Source organism: Myotis nattereri (genome assembly GCF_964212035.1).
Source record: "Myotis nattereri genome assembly, chromosome: 9".
NCBI lineage: Eukaryota > Metazoa > Chordata > Mammalia > Chiroptera > Vespertilionidae > Myotis > Myotis nattereri.
Genome location: NC_138084.1, coordinates 70,273,515 through 70,293,311, shown reverse-complemented (window position 1 = coordinate 70,293,311; position 19,797 = coordinate 70,273,515). Strand labels below are relative to the sequence as shown.

At 40.5% G+C, this 19,797-nt stretch overlaps 1 protein-coding gene across 1 annotated transcript in view; it reads right to left on the bottom strand.

Moving 5' to 3' along the window:
* The window catches only part of LOC308524388 (protein MFI), a 91,367-nt gene that overhangs the window by 3,061 nt on the left and 68,509 nt on the right, over positions 1 to 19,797 (bottom strand). The window contains exons 3-7 of the mRNA XM_081098783.1: positions 18,777 to 18,830; positions 18,215 to 18,415; positions 16,468 to 16,595; positions 11,152 to 11,322; positions 1,175 to 1,230 (exon numbers count right to left, since the gene is read on the bottom strand). Coding sequence (XP_080954909.1) covers positions 1,175 to 1,230; positions 11,152 to 11,322; positions 16,468 to 16,595; positions 18,215 to 18,415; positions 18,777 to 18,830 — 610 coding nt within the window. The remainder of the gene's footprint in view (positions 1 to 1,174; positions 1,231 to 11,151; positions 11,323 to 16,467; positions 16,596 to 18,214; positions 18,416 to 18,776; positions 18,831 to 19,797) is intronic.

Here is a 19,797-nt window from a genome sequence, read left to right as displayed (position 1 = left end):
TATTTGCAACCATAGTAAAATACTTATATTTTTGATATTTATTTTATATATTTAAATGCCATTTAACAAAGAAAAATCAACCAAAAAAATGAGTTCGCGTGTCACCTCTTACACACGTGTCATAGGTTCGCCATCACTGAACTAGTCTAAGCTCTTCACACGTTTTTCCTTAGTACGTCACTGCTACCTATAACCTTGTACTATTGTTAATCTAATTTTACAGAAGAGGAAACTGAACTAGTAACTTGCCCAAGATCACACAGCCAGTAAGCAGTAGAGCCAAAAATCAACACCAGGCACTCTGAACCAGCTCTCCACAATTGTAACTTCTCCGTGTTACCGCCTCCCACAGATGACAGCAGGAGAGAACTCCTAAGCTCAGACTATACAACAACCATGATTAGACTTGGCTGTGTTAGGTGTTGATATTTCTGGGTTATGATGCTGTGCTTCTTCAACTGCTCTGTGTTTTGGACCACTGAGGGACAAGAGTGGCATAGAACCTAAACATTACTTCTTATATTTTGAGGCATTTATTTAGTCAAGTGAAGTTTGCTCACTAAATAATTTTTATTTAATAATTGAAACCATGAAGTATGCAACTTTAGAAAAGGATTCATGAATAACTCAAGAAGATCAGTTGCTTTTGAATTCCTTATTTGATTTGATTTACTTAACTATACATTACCTAAGTACATTCTAACATTCCAACTGTTAACCATAAATGGGTAAAAGTAGTAAAATTGGTTTTCTAAAAATGCATTCTGTGCTTTAAAATTTTTAATTTCCACAAATAAAATACATTCATTTTTATAGACACTCAGTATCATTTATAAACAGAAATGTTATCTTTTGTGCTAATAATGCTATAAGAAGGAAAAGTAAAGGAGCTCTTTTCTGCTTAAAAATATATAGCTATTGGATATTTCTAGCTACATTGAAAATGAAGTATGGTTTCAAACTGGAAAAAAATTTAACCCTATATAAAATAAAAAATCCTTCTATTTCCAATTGACAGTCTTACTATAAGATAATAATGACTTGGCAAATTTACTTATGTCTATATACTGTGCAGGGTGTGGAAATGTTAGGTGCTAAGAAATGTGTACATATGTGGAATGTATCATTTTTGTTCAGAAGAACTTCCCATAAAGTATTGCTAAAAATCACCTACTTTTGAAGTTAACTGAAGAGTCGCTTGTAGCAATTTCCTTCCAGTTGGCAACATACCTAAGCACATTATATAGACATTAAATTAAATTGGTTTATTAGGAAGTAATTGACTTATCAGTTCACGCTTAGGCTACTTCTACAATTCCACTTCCTTTGTGAAATCGCAATGACAACAAACTCACTTGTCCAAATGTTTCATCCTCATGACTTTCCCACCTCCAAGTAGCTCTCATGCACCCAAGACAACCTCTAGGACAGGAAGTTGCAGGAAGTTTAAAAATGGTACCCACCATGTACCATCCTAGTGCCCTGGGTCCCTCAGCACACCTCTCCTCATCTTATCCTGTTCCATTCCTTTGAGATCATGTCTTCATTTGAATACCTACTAAGATGTTAGTTAACTTCTAAATTGAAAGTATGGACAGAAAATTCTCTGGGAGGGAAAAAGAGAAAATCTTTGTCCTTGGTTCTGGATTGCAGACCTACTGTCTCTGACATGTTAACAGAAATTTAGTGCATGTGCTTTACGATGTTAGTAGAGCAATGTGCAGTCTTTGCAGTGTGCTGTAAACATGAGAGGTCGCATTCAAATAGGGCACATGCAGCTGCCACCTAAGTTCCTTAGATAGACTGAAATAGGAAAACCAGGGTAGCCTGAGAAGAGGTCAAATAGGGAAGGGCAAGGTCTCATGAGGAAATACTCTGAAAGGCAGGTTTCCTGCAACTGTTCCACTTCATTTTAGGCTCTGTGTCCCCTTTCCCAAGCCTCCTTTCTTCCAACTGCACCCCAGAAATCAGGTAAGAAACTGGTCACAGGAGGTACTGAAAGGGGCCTGGCAGAGAATGTATGAGGAGGATTGGAATTGTCGTGTAAAAAAATGATATTCCAAGAATTCATTTATTCCACTGAATTACTCTTACTAGCTTTGTGTTCCTGAAGTGTTTTTGTTTTAGGAAGGTATATGTTATCCAAGAACATTTAAATATCTTAAGTACTGTGTCTAAAGTCAGCTCCTTTTGTTACTCCTACCTCTTCTTGCTCCAAGAACTTTATTCTATGGCCTTAAATGGGATATTGCTGGGTCACTGTTACATAAAAAAATGCAAGAACCTCTTCCCAGGACCTCTTAGGAGACAGTTCAATCTGGATTGACCTTAAATTTAGGCAGACTTTCAGCGATTGTTTAGGATCACTATGAAGAGCTGGGTGTCTATCACCTGCTTCCTTGGATTTATATACCGAAAGGTTTTCATTCCACCTTCAAGGACACCTGACAGTCTTGGTTACAAACATATGCCCTATTTAACTAAGGCTGATCACTGGCCTAGCTTTACCTGATATTAGGACAATTATTTAAAAAGAACTTCTCATAAGGAACATATGTAACTATGTAACTAATAAAAACAGTGATAAAAAAATCTAAGTTTTATAAATAGAAGCAACAGTCTGGTGATAGCATTACCACACTGCTCATATCATAGCGCTAATTTGTCTTTCTCTCTAGGACATTTTTAAGATAGTAATTATAGAATAATTACTATTCTACATGTGGAATCTATAATGAATTCCTCAGGGATGCAAAGTTAACATTTTAGTGGTCTGGAAGTCCCTAGCCAGAGAGGCCATGTAACTACATATCCTAGAAATTGAAGGAACAGCTTCAGATATAGAAACTACCCCTCACACACATAGGCAAAGATCCCCCGCCAACACAGTTAATAATTGATCATCAGGAAATTATTTAAGATACCCCAACTGCTGATTAGTTAGGTTATTTCAAAATTCATATGCAATTTGAAAATTATGAAGATCCTGGAAGTGGACCATCTGGTAGATAGAGTATATGCCCCTGAAAATCCAACAAGAACATTAGCCACCATGCAGCATTGCGGGCAGCTCAGTGATGGTGACGTGGGGGGTTACATTCTAAGTGCCTGCAGCAACACATCTCTAGATACTGCAGAATTTGCAACAATACTCATCAGTGTCTGTGAGTCCAACAGTGAAGCTGTCTCTATTCATTCTTCCAAATTATAATATTGTGCTCAGTTGATATTGTTGCAATGCGCATCTGCAGATGCACATGGCCATCCGTCATGACAAGGGGCTAGCACAAAAGTTGCTGGGGAAGAACCTGGTTTGTATCACTCAATATCAGTGTTTAACACATTTATGTCAATCTAATGGTCTGACTAGTGAAAACTGCCCACAGATTTTGAAGGATACTCTCCAAGAAATTAGTGGCTACCAATTCTCCTGAAGAAAAATGTCAGACTCTGAAATTCTCATCAAACAAGGTGAGTTACGAACATCTAGATGACTGCAAAGATCTAACAGGAAAGTAGAGTGTGGAGACCATAAATGCACTGGGAAGAAGGTGCTGGCTTATACCTAATGTCTGCAGTCAGCTGGGGGAAGATCTCTGCAAAGTTTGGTCTTGCCTCATAATCAGCAGCTTGGGATTAGTAAGGCTACTGAAATAATCCCAAATTATCACACTGGATTCTATTTGAAATATTTGTTGTCCAGGGCTCAGTAGAAAAACTTGCTTCCTAAGAATTCAAAGTTGGTTCCAAATTATGATTGTGCCTAAATGAGAGAATAAACTGCTAGAAATTGTACATAATTTGGAAGTGTGAAGTATCTGCATTAAAAAGAAAGAAATTTTCTGTTAGTCTTTCCATGTCATAGCTAGGTGTATTCATCTCATCCAACATAGAGTATATGATACAAAAAACCACTTCAAGTCTTACTGGTTTAATGTTTTTGTCCTTTCTTCCACAAAGAGACCATTAGAAATGTAATCCCCTACCAGAGAAGGGTATGGCAGGTGGCTGAGATGCCTGTTTATTTCCTCCCCTCACACTCAATTGCATCATTCTAATTATATTCCAACTTGAGGCCGGGTGCACAAAAATCTGTGCACTTGGGGGAGTCCCTCAGTCCGGCCTGTGCCCTCTCACAGTCTGGGACCCCTTGGGGGATGTCCACCTGCTGGCTTAGGACCACTCCCCCGGGGATTGGGCCTAAGCTGGCAGTCAGACATCTCTCTGGCAGCCCAGGAGCCCTCGGGGGATGTCCACTTGCCAGCGAGGAGCAGGCCTAAGCTGCAGTCGGATCCTTAATGCTGCTGAGGCGGGAGAGGCTTCTGCCACCACCGCTGTACTGACAGCCATCAGCCTGGCTTGTGGCTGAGCAGAGCTCCCCCTGTGGGAGCACACTGACCACCAGGGGGCAGCTCCTGCATTGAGCGTCTGCCCCCCTGGAGGTCAGTGCGTGTCATAGTGACCAGTGATTCCCAGTTGTTCTGCTGTTAGGGTCAATTTGCATATTACCCTTTTATTAGTATAGATAGAGGCTTGGTGCACAGGTGGGGGCTGGCTGCTTTGCCCTGAAGGGTGTCCTGGATCAGGGTGGGGGTCCTGCTGGGGTGCCTGGCCAGCCTGAGTGAGGGGCTGAGGGCCGTTTTCAGACTGGCCACACTCCCTTCAGGGTGGGGGTCCCCACTGAGGTGCCTGGCCAGCCTGAGTGAGGGGCTGAGGGCCATTTTCAGGCTGGCCACACCGCCTGGCAACGCAAGATCCCAGCCTCTCCTTTCATTCTTTTTTTTTTCAGCGCCTCCTTGAGCAGAGGCAACGGCAGGCTGGAAGCAGGTATCTGTGATTTATTTATCTTCTATAATTGAAACTTTGTAGCCCTGAGAAGAGCCCAGGGCCGGCCAGGGCAGGCGGGAAGCTTGGCTTCCTCCATCGCCAGGGGCAACCCAAGCCTCCTGCTCACTCCAGCTTTGTGGCCGCTGTCATCTTAGTCTGGTTAATTTGCATACTCACTCCTGATTGGCTGGTGGGCATGGCTTGTGGGTGTAGCAGAGTGATGGAGTGATGGTTAATTTGCATGTTTTGGAGGAACCAGGATGGCAGCATAGGTAAACACCTGAAATTGCTGCCTCACACAACCACTTCAAAAATACAACAAAAAGACAAAACGGACATCATCCAGAACCACAGGGAGGCTGGCTGAGTGGAAATTCTACAACTAGAAGGAAAGAGAAAAGCATACAGAGTCTCAGAGGAGCTGTGGTGCGGAAGTAAAGTACAGAGGTATGGAGGCGCATGCAGAGAGGTGCCGGGAGCCGGTCCATGCTTGCTGTTTCAAGGGACCTGGCATATATGGCATACTGTTCTTAATATGTTTGCTCACCTTCTTGGCACTATGTGTTTTAACCAAGGTCTTTGAGAAAGGTTGTTTCCCCAGGTAGGGATTTTCCCCTGAAGTTAGGGAGGGAATAAAACCTCTTAACTAAGTGCCAGGCGGGTAATTAATCACTTTAACTACGAACAATCATGCTTAAGCTACATAATCTTTACTCCCTGGAATGGAGATAAGAAACGCCCTAACCTTTGTAATAGAGATTGATAGGATTGAATCAACTGGTATAAATACAGATGTAACAAGACAGAAAGAGAGACAGAACCTAGGCACAGAACCTACACAGAACGTTCTCTAGAGACAGAAGAACTTCGCTGGAGAGAACATGGCAAAAGATCCTGGAAAGAAACTGGCCTCAGAACCTAGAGACAGAACCTAGCGAGAGAACATGGCAAAAGATCCTGGACTGAACCTGACTACAGAAATTGGCAAGAGAACCTGACTAGAACCTGGTGACTGAACCTGGCTGGAGAACCTGGACAGAACCTGGCTGGAGAACCTAGTGAGGGAACATGGCTACAGAACCTGGCTGGAGAACCTGGAGAACCTAGCAAGAGAACATGGACACAGAACCTGGCTGGAGATCCAGACCAGAACTTGGCCGGAGATCCTGGCTAGGCTGCTGATCAACTGAACGCTGTCTCCGTGTCATTCCTTCTTCGCCGACTCCGTCCACACCTTTGGGGACCCCTGGACCCGCTGGAGTCGGACCCCGGCAGAGAGGGCTGGTAGCTGAGGACACAGTTGTATTTTTCAATCGGTAGGGAGTCTCAAGCTCTGAGCTCAAGTTCTGGGCGAGTCTCTGGGGACCCAGACTCATACGGGAGAAACTGGACTGTCTGGCATCGGTCGGAACTAAAGGGCAGCTTTCTCTCAGAGGTGCTTGCAGCGATTGCCAGGACACTGAGAAATGGGGCCTCTTAGGGCAGCCATAGCTGCTTGCTCCGCCATGTTGATCCCCTGGGACCCCCGCCCCACCCAAGCTGTGTGCCGGCTTTTTCATATGAAAGGCCTGGCCCTTTGCAATCTGATAATTACCTAACAAACTGCAGCTGGCCCAAGGCCCCAGGGCAACTTGCATTGCTTCACAGCTGAGCTCCTGCTGGGTAGCCTCAGGAAGAGGCTAGATTAGCACCTCCTTAGAGATCCAGGAGCCAGTGTGCCTGGTGGTCAGAGTGAGACCATCCAGATTGCAGCTCCTCAGATCCATAAAGGACACACTCAGGGGGCAGACTCAATGAGCACCAAAGCCCCACTGAAGCAAGTCTTGCCCTGGAGTTTCCAGCACAGAAGTTCTCCCACTGCAGACACAGCTGATTGTCACAGCCAATTGGCCTGGAGGTCAATCCCTCCCAGTGTTACCTACAACAATCAAGGCTTAACTACAACAAGACTGTGTACAAAGCCCACAAAGGGGTGCACCAAGAGCGTCCACCTCAGGTGACTGGGGAGGCTGAGCCACTGGGCCCTATAGGATGCCAACCACAGAAGACCACTCTATCAACTCAAGGAGACTTAGCAGCTACCCATACATAGAAACAAACACAAGGAAGCAGCCAAAATGTGGAAACAAAGAAACAAGTCACAAATGAAAGAAATGGCTGAAAGCAAATGGTTGAGTTCAAAACCACAGTTATAAGGTTACTTAAGAATCTTCTAGAAACCTCTGAGAAATTTAGTGAGACCCTCAAAGATATAAAAAAAGACCAATCAGAAATTAAGCATACACTGACTGAAATAAAGAATAATTTACAGAGATCCAACAGCAGACTAGAGGATCCCAAGAATCAAGTCAAAGATTTGAAATATGAAGAAGCAAAAAACACCAAACAGGAAAAGCAAAAAGAAAAAAGAATCCAAAAATATGAAGATAGTGTAAGGAGCCTCTGGGACAACTTTAAGCATACCAACATACGAATTATGGGGGTGTCAGAAGAGAGAGAGCAAGATATTGAAAACCTATTTGAAGAAATAATGACAGAAAACTTCCCTTACCTGGTAAAAGAAATAGACTTACAAGTCCAGGAAGCACAGAGAATCCCAAACAAAAGGAATCCAAAGAGGACCACACCAAGACACATCATCATTAAAATGCCAAGAGCAAAAGACAAAGAGAGAATCTTAAAAGCAGCAAGAGAAAGACAGTCAGTTACCTACAAAGGAGTACCCATATGACTGTCAGCTGATTTCTCAACAGAAACTTTGCAGGCCATAAGGGAGTGGCAAGCAATATTCAAAGTGATGAATACCAAGAATCTACAACCAAGATTACTTTATCCAGCAAAGCTATCATTCAGAATTGAAGGTCAGATAAAGAGCTTCACAGATAAGGAAAAGCTAAAGGAGTTCATCACCACTAAACCAGTATTACATGAAATGCTGAAAGGTATCCTTTAAGAAGAGGAAGAAGAAAAAGGTAAAGATACAAACTATGAACAACAAATACACATCTATCAACAAGTAAATCTAAAAATCAAGTGAATAAATAATCTGATGAACAGAATAAACTGGTGATTATAATAGAATCCGGGGCATAGAAAGGGAGTGGACTGACTATTCTTGGGGGGGGGGGGGGGGAGGGGTGTGGGGGATGTGGGAAGAGACTGAACAAAAATCGTGCACCTATGGATGGACAGAGGGGTGGGTGAGGGCGGAGGGTGGGGTGGAAACCAGGGGGAGGGGAGCTATGGGGGGAAAAAAGAGGAACAACTGTAATAATCTGAACAATAAAGATTTAATTAAAAAAATAAAAAATAAATGACACAATAAATAAGACACTGAAAAAAATTTGCATGTTTCTCTTTTATTAGTGTAGATAGTGATGGAATATAGAATATTGGGGTAGATTTTGGAGAAATCTTTCACTAAAGCTCTCTGGCCTTCACTTGAATTAGCCAACAATATAAGGGAAAGGCTAATCAGGATTTCAAAAGCTTACTTGAGAAAATTCTCTATCCTGCTCTCAGAAGCTCATTAAAAATGAACCTGACCACTCTTTCCTCCCTCCGCCACCCCATTCGCTATCCCGCAACTTTTACCCTTAGGGGGAAAAAAGTCCAAGTATAGCATTAAATAAAGTATGTGATTGTCTAACCACTATGCTGTACACCTGAAACTAATACAAAATAATATTAAATGTATATACTTTTGATTTTTTAAAGTTTATACAAAAATTTTATACAAAAAACGTTTTTTAAAAATGCTGGCCTGCATTGCTTGGAGATTGAGTGTTGATCTGTGAGCCAGGAGGTCATGGTTTGATTCCCAGTCAGCGCAAATGCCCAGGTTGCAAGCTAGATCCACAGTGTGGGGAATGTGGAAAGCAGCCTATTAGTAATTCTCTCGTCATTGATGTTTCTCTCTCTCTCTCCCCCTCTCTCTTTCTCTCTGAAATCAATAAAAAATATATTTAAAAAAGTTTTAAAAGTACAGCATTACAGTTCCTTTCTTTGGATGTCATTTCTTGCATCATTATTATTGTCTGTGTTTATTCAGTGTCCCAAAAATCACAGATGTGCTGTCGATAGGGAATCCCAATATTATGGCTTGGACAAAATATTGAATCACAACAATCTCTTTTTACTATTAGTACAAGATATCTTAGAGCATCTATCTACTATGAATAATTAGTTCTTCATTTCTTCTTATCTTTCCCTTTATATTTTCTAATATATCCTTATCTTCTTTCTTATTGTTTTTTTCTATTTTCTTATTCTTTCTTTTCCTTTGTCATCTTTCCTTTTTTCATTATGCTCTTCTCTGATTCTTGTTCAATTCTCTTCTTGCTGTTTTATTGTTATACTAGAGGCCCTGGTGCATGAAAATTCATGCACTGGAGAGGGAGTCCCTCAGCCCGGCCTGCCCCCTCTCACAGTCCGGGAGCCCTCAGGGGTGGGAAGTGACCCAGCGATCAGGGGAAGGTGACGCCTCATCACACCTCTGCTGCTGCCACTGCCGGCAGCGCAGGCCTCAGTTGGCCCTGGTTACCTGAGCCTTGGGTGGCTCTGAGTGGCTGAGCAGCTGCCATCCAGGCTTTCCTGCGCCTCAGGCCAGCCCTGGGTGGCTGGGCAGCCAAGACCTCGGGCATCGGCTGGGCAGCCACGATTCAAGGCTTGCCTGTGCCTATGGCCGGCCCTGGGCAGTTATAATATCACTGAATCATATCATTATAGAATCAAAGGGGATTGGGGGACTCTGAAGGCAGGCACATGGCGGGTCTGAGGGGACTGGGCACCACCATCTTGTGACTGTGGGCACCACCATATTTGAGGGCGTGGCAGTCAATGAGCATATTCTCTCCTTATTGGCTATGGGTGCTGCCATCTTTGAGGGCAGGACAGTGTATTAGCATATTTCCTCCTTATTGGCTGTGGGCACTGCCACCTTTGGGATGGTGTGAGGGTCAAATAGCATATTCCCTCTTTATTAGATAGAATGACATGTTGATTTTTTTCTATCCTATTTTCTTTTCTCTCTTCCTTTTTCTTATGTTTCTTCATGCACAGCATCTTCATTTTATTTTTTCTGCCTTTCATCTGTGCAATATTCACATTCATTACTGTAGCTGAGTAAATACTCAATATATTGAAATCTTTTTGAGATATAATCCACATGCCATAGAACTCACCCATTTAAAGTGTATAACCCAATGGCTTTTAGTGTACTCAGTCAATTTCAGAACATTTTCATTTTCCAAAAAGAAAATGTACCTCTTAGCTATCACCTCCCAATCCCCATAAGTCTCAGCCCTAGGCAACCACTAATCTACTTTCCATCTCTATGGATTTGCCTATTCTGCACATTTCATATAGATGGAGTCATATAATATGTGGTCCTTTATGACTGGCTTCTTTCACTTATCGGGTTTATCAATACTGTGGCATGTATCAGCATTTCTATTTATTGTAGAATAATATTCCATTGTATGGATATACCACATTTTATTTACCCATTCACCAGTTGATGAATATTTGCGTTGTTTCTACTTTTTGGTTATATTGTAAATAATGCCGCTATAAACATTTATGTAAAAGTTTTACATGAACATTTTTATTTCTCTTGTGCATATATACCGAGGACTACAATTGCTCAATTATATGGCAAGTTCAAGTTTAACCATGAGAAACTGCCAGATTATTTTCCAATATGGCTACACCATTATATATTTCCACTGGCAGTTTATAATGGTTCTAATTCCTTCATCTCCTTGACAATGTGTTACTATCTATCTTTTTTATTATAGCTATCATAGTGGGTCTGAAGTAGGATCTTATTGTGGTTTTAACTTGAATTTCCCTGATGGTTATATTAAATATTTTTCAATTTCATCACACACCAAAAAATTCCTAAAAAATTAGTTTTCCAAGGGCCATAGTATGTCACTGAAAAAGAATAACTTTTTAATGTTTCACATTGGGAAGATCAAGGACTATACATTAAGGAAATTCTTTATATTATTAATTGCATGTTCTTAGCCTTGTTTCTAAATCCCAAAGTAAAAAATAAAGCAGATTTAGACTAAGGCCTAAGAATAAAGTCTGACAGTAAAGAACACCTTTCTAGTTTTTCTTTTTCCTATTTTTAGATCATCCCTTTTATACCTTTCACCCTCATTTCTTCTTCTTTCTTTCAAGACAAGTAATGCATACTCATTTTGGGGAGAGGAGATTATGTCTGTGACCCCCTAGATTCAACTTGGGAGTGGAAAATATTAGAAATAAAAATATGATGCCTGCCCTTGTTCCCCAAGAATAGTAACATGTATTTACTCATCAAAGTTCAGTGTATTTGTCCAGTTCAGCACTTCATCCACTTCCCATTCCATCACAGAATCTATTCCGCCATCTTCAATAGATTTTATTAGCCCCTTTGATGCTCTGTGAATTAAACCTAGAGTTTTTAGATTTGTTGACTTAGCCTCCAGGTGTCCTTTATAGTACCTAAGTAGAGGAAAGGAAGAGAGACAAAAATCCTTTGGAATACATAATTACTAATAGGTGCACTTAGTATATATTGTTATAATACTATTTAAATATAAACCATCTTTTTATCCTACTTAACTCAAATACCTCTAAACCAAGTTCTGTGATGGAATCTTTTGGAAAAAGCAAAGCAGCATAAGTAACCACACTAACCAGAGAAGCTTCATTTCAAAATTACCTCTCAGTAAGTTGGATTTTTATGATATAAAAAAACACTAAGTTATTATTTCACTGAATCATATCATTATAGAATCAAAGGATCTTGGAGCCAAATAATTGGCCAACTTGTTTTATAGATAAGGAAATACTAAAAGAGTTTAGTAACTTTTAGAAGGTCACGTTGCTAATGATAAATATAAAGAGGGAAGAAAAGAGAAAGAGAGGAATAAAAAAAGGGAAGAGAGTTATCGACATCTTTTTTGTGTCAGGTACTTCTGATACATCATCTTGTTTCATTCTCTTTTAAAAGACAGCCATTTGAGACAGCTATTTTTATTCCCATTTTATTCATGAGGAAATTGAGACTTAGAGAAATTAAGAAATTGTTCAATAATATGTATGTAATATATATATCAGAGCCAAATCTGATTTTAAGCCCATACTTCTAAAGTACAGTTCTCTTGAAAAAAAAAAAAAAAAAAAAAAACAGAAGATAGTGGCATAGGTAAATGCCTGTACTCGCCACCTCCCACAGCCACATCAAAATTACAAATAAAATACAGAACAACCATCATCCAGAACCGCTGGGAAGCTGACTGAATATAATCCCTACACCTAGAGAAGTAGAGAAGAAAGCACACTGAGACTGGTAAGAGGTGCAGAGGCACGGAACAGGGTCCGGCACCCACATGTGCCACTTTGTTAGGGAGGGAGATCGTCTCTGTGGAGGCTGCCTGGAGGAGCAAGGGGTCCCAGCTCCACACCAGACTCCAGCCCAGGGTCCCAGAACTGGGAAAAGAAGTACCTATGGGCAATAAGAATTACGTGCTGTAGCGTGAGTTGGGGGAAGAGGCGCTGGTGGGAGGGTGCCGGCCAATGTAGAGGAAGGAGAATGAGAAGAGGGAGGAGTGACGGGGTCGGGATGGATGGAGGAATCTTCGAGGGAGAAGAAAAGGCAAAGGGGGAGAAGCTGATGGGCGGGGGTTGGGGTCCGTTTGTGGGGTGGCGTGAGAGGAGACCCTGAGGGGACTCACCCGGGTACGGGGGGAGGGAGGACAGCGCGTCCCGGGGAGAAGCTGGCTGGGTGGTGTGGAAGAAAGGGGACAATGGAGAGGGGGCCCGAGGCAGATGGGAGGAGGCAGCCCGTCAAAGCAAGGCAGATGACTGGAGCACGGAGCGCCAAGTTGCGGGAAAACTGGAGACGGGACCTCTGCCTTCTGAGAAATAAAAAGAATAAAAAAAAGAATTATGTGCTGTAAAAACCAGTGTGGATTGGAGCTCAGTGACACAGAGGCTGCTGGAGACCCAGCTGCTCCTCCTAAAAGACCAGCACCACCAACTGAACTTACAAGGTCTCACTTCCTCTGAGCTCCAGCACTAGGGCAAGGCTCTGGTGGACACAGACACAAAGGAGGAGGAACTAGATTTTCTGGTATCGAGGCAAGAACTCGGGGGTGGCTTTCTTCCAGACGGAGATGCTCACAGGGATCATTGTTTCTATGCTGGGACCTCCCTGATTGCAGGGATGACTGGCAGCCATTTCTGTTTGCTCTGCCCTGGTGATTCCTTGAGACCCCACCTCATCCAAATTACAACTCCACCCAACCTGTGTGCAGTGGCTTTTTGCATATGAATGGCCTGTCCTTGCTCAGGCTAAAATCTCTGAAGCAAGTTGCAGCTGATTCAGGGAGCCTCAAACCTATCAATAAAAGGCCCAAGACCTGGCACCAGCACCAGCCTGCCTTGCTTCATAGCTGGGCCTCATCTGGGCACTTCAAAACCCGATACAAATAGGAGGAATCTGAATATTTCTCTGTAGCTTCTGCTGGGTGGCCCCAGGCAGTGGCTGACTTTTCACCTTCCTGGAGACCCAAGAGTCAGTGTACTCAGTGGTCAGCATCAGATCATATCAGATTATAACTCCACACATCCATAAGAGACATACTCAAGGGTCAGACTCAGTGAGCACCAAAGCCCCACTGAAGCAAGTCCTGCTCCATAGGGTTGTCTTCTGCACAGCAGCTCTCCCACTGTAGTCACAGCTGGTCTTCATAGCCAATTGGCCTGGAGGTCCATTCCTCCCAGTGACACCAATAGCAGTCAAGTCTCAACTACAATAAGACTGTGCACACAGTACACAAAAGGATGTGCCTGGAGCTCCCTTTTCAGGTGACTGGGGAGGCTCAGCCACTGGTTCCTATAGAGCACCTACTACACAAGGCACTCTACCAACTCAAGGAGACATAGCAGCTCTGCCCAATACATAGAAAGAAACACAGGGAAGCAGCCAAAATGTGGAGACAAAGAAACATGTCACAAATGGAAGAATGCAAACTACCAAATATAGAGTTCAAAAACACAGTTATAAAGTTACTCAAGAATCTTCTAGAAACCTCAAAAAAAATGGAAAAGAACCAGTCAGAAATTATGCATACACTGACTGAAATAAAGAATAATATACAGAGATTCAACAGCAGAGTGGTGGATTCTGAGAATCAAATCAATGATTTGAAATGTGAGGGGGGAAAAAAACACCCAACCAGAACAACAAAAAGAAAAAATAAAAACATATAAAGATAATGTCAGGAGCCTATGGGACAACTTAAAGCATACCAACATTCGCATTATGGGGGTGCCAGAAGAAGAGAAAGAGCAAGATACTAAAAACCTATTTGAAGAAATAATGACAGAAAACTTCCCCTACCTGTTGAAAGAAATAGACTTACAAGTCCAGGAAGCACAGAGACCCCAAACAAGAGGAACTCAAAGAGGACCACACCAAGACACATAATAATTAAAATGCCAAGGGCTAAAGAGAGAAAATCTTAAAAGCAGCAAGAGAAAAGCAGTTAGTTTCCTATAAGGGAATGCCCATACGACTGTCAGCTGATTTCTCAACAGAAACTATGCAGGCCAGAATGGAGTGGCAAGAAGTATTCAAGTGATGAATTGCAAGGACCTACAACCAAGATTACTCTACCAGCAAAGCTATAATTTAGAAAGGAAGATCAGATAAAGAGCTTCACAGATAAGAAAAAGCTAAAGGAGTTCATCACCACCAAACCAGTATTATATGAAATGTTGAAGGATATTCTTTAAGAAGAGGAAGAAGAAAAAGGTCACAAATATGAACAACAAAATGGCAACAAATACATACCTATCAAGAATTGAATCTAAATGTCAAAATAAACGAATAATAAATCTAATGATTAGAATAAACTGGTGAATAAAATAGAATCAGAGGCCTGGAAATGAAGCAGACTGATGATTCTCAGAGGGAAGGGGGGTAAGGGAGCAGGAAGAGATTAAACAAAGATCTGATATGCATATATGCACTACCTGTGGACATAGACAATAGGATGGTGAAGGCCAGGGGTGGGTCAGGAACTGGGTGGAGGGGGACAATGGGGGGGGGGAAGAGGGACATCTGTAATAATCTCAACAATAAATATTTTTTTTAAAATAAAGTACTGTTCTCTTATATTAGTCTGAGCACATAAATTAATGCATCCCACAAACATGAGCTGAGTGAATAGACAGAAGTTGTCCTTACTAAGATTACTAGAATATAACATTTTTATTGTTTTTCATTTTAAGATCTACATTGGAAGTGTAAATCCCTATAAACATTTACAACAACCGCTGGCACATAGTATGTATTCAATAAAAGAAGGCTTACACAATTCTGGATGGCAACAGATGTGACAGTGAGAAGATATACCTCTGACCTCAGGAAGTTTTTGCTTTGTCAGACTTTAAATGGATAATGATCTATGAAAGCTAATGCATTTTATAGAAGCAGAAACATGCCTCTTGATTTAAGTTGGTTAGCTAGAGTTCAAATTTAAGAAAGTATGATTTCATCATTTTTCTAGAGTTCTTCATTGGCTTATTCATTTAATAGATAGTTATTGTCGACCATTTGTAAAGCAATCTGTTCAAAAGTGAAATTCCCTCATGGAACTTGCAATCTTTCAATTCTATAATCTCTTCCCTGAACATAAAAGGCAACTAGTAGACATTGATTAAATGAAAGAATAATTAAATGATGGTACCAACTGGCCCATATTTATTAACTAATACTCATCCCACAACAAAAATCCATTTAGAAATCAGAAACTTCTGGAAGGCTGGGGGTGAATGGATTTTTTATGAGTTTCTCCATGTTTTAATTTCTCATATGTCCAGACACTTAAGATTAGATACTTCTTCCTTTTAATTATTATTATTTTTATTTGACTTTCTAGAGAGGAATGAAGAGAAAGAAAAACATCAATCGGCTGCCTCCCACACTGGGACCAAACCCACAACCCAGGTATGGGTCCTGACTGGGAACTTTTCAGGGTAAGGGATGATGTTCCAACCAACAGAGCCACACTGGCCAGGGCATCCCTTTACTACTTTAAACTAGAGGCCTGGTGCATGAATGACACTCTACCCAACCCACATTAATGGACTGCAGCTAGCCTGATGCTGGATTGGACTGGCTCCAACGTGGAAAGGAAACTCTAGACACTGGTTTTGCTTCTAGCTCTATTGAAACCCCAACCCAGCTGGTGTGGCTCAATTGGTAGAGCATCATCCCATGCACCAAGAGGTCGCCAGTTTGATTTCAGTAGGGGCACAAGCCCAGGTTTCAGGCTCGATCCCCATGGGGAATGTGCAGGAGATAGTCTATTGATGTCTCTTATCTCTCTCTTCCTCTCCCTTCTCTCTAAAAAAATCAATAAAAAACATTTAAAAAAAAAAAAGGGAAAGAAATCCCAGCTACACTTCCTCTGTAGGGAAATGGGACTTTGGAAACCCAGTGGTATAATTCCACGGAAATAAAGCTTTCTATCATATTGAAAAATAAATATATAACATAGTTATTTTAGTAATAATAGCAAAAAAATAAAACCTTAAAATACTATATACTTTTTAGTAAGTCTTTCATCAACTTACATTTGCCTCATCCATTCTATTTTTCTAATTTTTCTCTTTTTTTCTATATCTTGTCTTCTTTTCAGTTTAGAGAAATGAAATTTGATTTCCTTTTTGTCTCCAATTGCATGTTCAGTAGACAACCAAAACTATCGAGAAATAAAACAAGAATATACAAAATGTTGAAATACTGATTGTGAGGTTATCTGACTGTACACAATAACTTCTGAGTGCTCAATACGAATATGCCAAGGTAGAAATAGAGGGTAAGATAAACCCTTGAAAGGTATTTCTAATTTAGTGATGGGTGAATAGCACAGGGAGCAGCAGTTCTCAACCTGTGGGTCGCGACCCTTTCACAGGGGTTGCCTAAGACCATCGGAAAACACATATATAATTACATATTGTTTTTGTGATTAACCACTATGCTTTAATTATGTTCAATTTGTAACAATGAAATTGGGGGTCACCACAACATGAGGAACTGTATTAAAGGGTCGCAGCATTAGGAAGGTTGAGAACCACTGCTAGAGGCACATGCCACAGAAAGACTGACCAGGTGCTAGTGTACTGCGGTACTTAATAAGTACTTGTTGAATGAATAGACATATTCTAAAGTGTTTTAGTTTCTCACAAGAACAGACCTGACCTATTCTTAGTGCTGGTGGCTTTTGAAGACCCTACTCTTTAAGGAGTATAGGCAGGTTCCAAGAACACAGAAGTCTCACCATTATGTCCTAAGAGTATGTGGTTTCTCTTGTATGACACTGTATCCTAACTGGTAGTCTATTTTCCTACTTCTGATTCTTCCCCCTTCGTCCACCACACACACGTTAAATAATGAGGAGAGTTTGCTCTTCCTCACAACATTCTATATTTGCCACTATTAAAGCACATATTTATTGCATTATATTGAAATATCCTGTTTACTAAATGTCTCCCAAACTAAAAGGGAAACTGCTTGAGGAGAGCAACTATTCTTATACTATTATATCCTTAGCATTTGGTACAATGCCTGACACACGGTTGGTATGCCATCAAGTTTGTTGAATAAATGCATACCCTGATCATTTTCACTTTTCATATTTAGTATATTCAACATACCACATTCTATCATCTGAGGACTGAAGATTTGATGAAGATATTTGAAGCAATATAAACAGACATCTAGAGCTACAGAACCAGATCGTGTTAACCTATAAAATGTAACCTTACAAATATCCTTAAGTAGGAATTATTTCCACAAAAGAGATTAAACATGGCTGTCTACAGAAAAGTTCCTGAATCACATATAGCATTAGGATCTATGTATATTTAAAATCACTGTGGTCAATTAATATGAATACGTGTTAAGTTTCCTAACCATGAAAATTCAAATGATTTTCCACCAGTCTCTGCTATTATAAGCTCTGTAAGAGAAAATGTTATATTGTTCTCAATAACCCCCATTTCTAGTCCATGTATAATACAGAGTCAATATCCTCACATTTGCTTTGATATCAAAATGGTAAACTGCTGAGTACCAGGGAGTACCTAAAGGTGGCTTCAATCAAAACTACTAAAAGTAGAAATAAATGTAAGAAAAAAAGAGATATATTTTTATACCTTGAAGTATCATTAGTAACCCCAGAGTAGTTAACTAAGCAATTTTTATCAACTAAATTACTAGGATTTACTATTTAAATGTAATTTAAAATTAATTTTAAAAAAGATAAATTGGTTTATAAATATTAAACATTCAAAATTATTAATATTTCTTTTTTCTTACTCTATCAGAAACAAGCCTCCAGCCATTGTTCTCTATACGACGATACCAGCCTCTACAATCCTGTTTCTGAAGATTATCACTTCTAATATGAGATGCATATTTTGCTGAAAGTTTTGTGTAATCTCTAGGGCTATTAGCACACAGATCTTCAATGTGTCTTTCAGTAAAAATTTTATAGTATATGTCAGGTGGAAATTTAGCCTGTAGATGGAAAAGTACAAAGGACCGTCGTAATCTAATAACAAAATGGTTTACATTTAAACAATTACATCTTTAAAATTAAATATAAATGTGCTCTGAAACTACAAGTAAGGCCCTGGCCAGTTTGTCTCAGTGGATGGAGCATCGGCCTGTGGACTGAGGGGTCCCAGGTTCGATTCCGGTCAGGAGCGCATGCCTGGGTTGAGGGCTCGACCCCCAGTGGGGGGTGTGCAGGAGGCAACTGATCAGTGGTTCTCTCTCATCATTGATGTTTCTAACTCTCTCTCCCTCTTCCTTCCTCTCTGAAATCAATAAAAATATATTTTAAAAAAACTACAAATAAGAATTCATCCATACTTACACCACCAAATCTGAACCGTACATGAATGCCAGCTGCAGCATCTAGAAGCTCTGCCTATAAAAAATATTACTTTTTAATATTCTGTATATACCAATTCACTACTTCTCACTCTATCATGTTAACATAGTTGCTAAGTATTGAATTTTTATAAAATAAGGCAAGTGACTAAACCTCAATTATTTTTAAATTAGAAGATATTTTAATTTCTTTTAGTTATCTTAGAGTAAAACAGCTTACATGATAACTAGAAAAATAATATGAAACTATGCTTACTTTCTATGCAATATATAAGTATAAAAGTAAAATTATTTTTTATTCATAAAACTGAAGTTTAAATAAGTCCTCAGGTAAATTCAGAGAAAAAATTGTGATTGATCAATCTGAGTTTAACATCAGATGATTTTTCCTAACTAGCTTTTATTAAATAAAAAAAAATCTATATTTAAATTTCTTAAGAATTTATAATTGGTCTTCTAAATTTTAGTGCCCTGGACCAAATGGAAAATAGAGAAAAAAATATTTGGTCTTCTATTAGAAGACAGTTTCACCTGTCTCCTAATAATATTAAATTAGATAAGAAAATAGATGCTATCCTAAATTGTTTAGTCCATAAAGCCTAAAAAAACACTAGTTTTACATAATTTTCTTCTGAGTAAAAATTATACATACCTAGAGGCCCGGTGCACAAAATTCGTGCATGGGGTTGGGGGGTGTGTCCCTCAGCCCAGCCTGTACCCTCTCCAATCTGGGACGCCTAGAGGGATGCCCAACAGCCCGTTTAGGCCCGATCCCTGGGCCTAAACGGGCAGTTGGACATCCCTCTCACAATCTAGGACTGCTGGCTCCCAACCGCTTGCCTGCCTGCCTGCCTGATTGCCCCTAACTACTTCTGCCTGCAAGCCTGATCACCCCCTAACCACTCCCTGCCAGCCTGATTGATGCCTAACTGCTCCCCTGCTGGCCTGACTGCCCCTAACTGCCCTCCCCTGCTGACCTGGTCACCCCTAACTGCCCTCCCCTG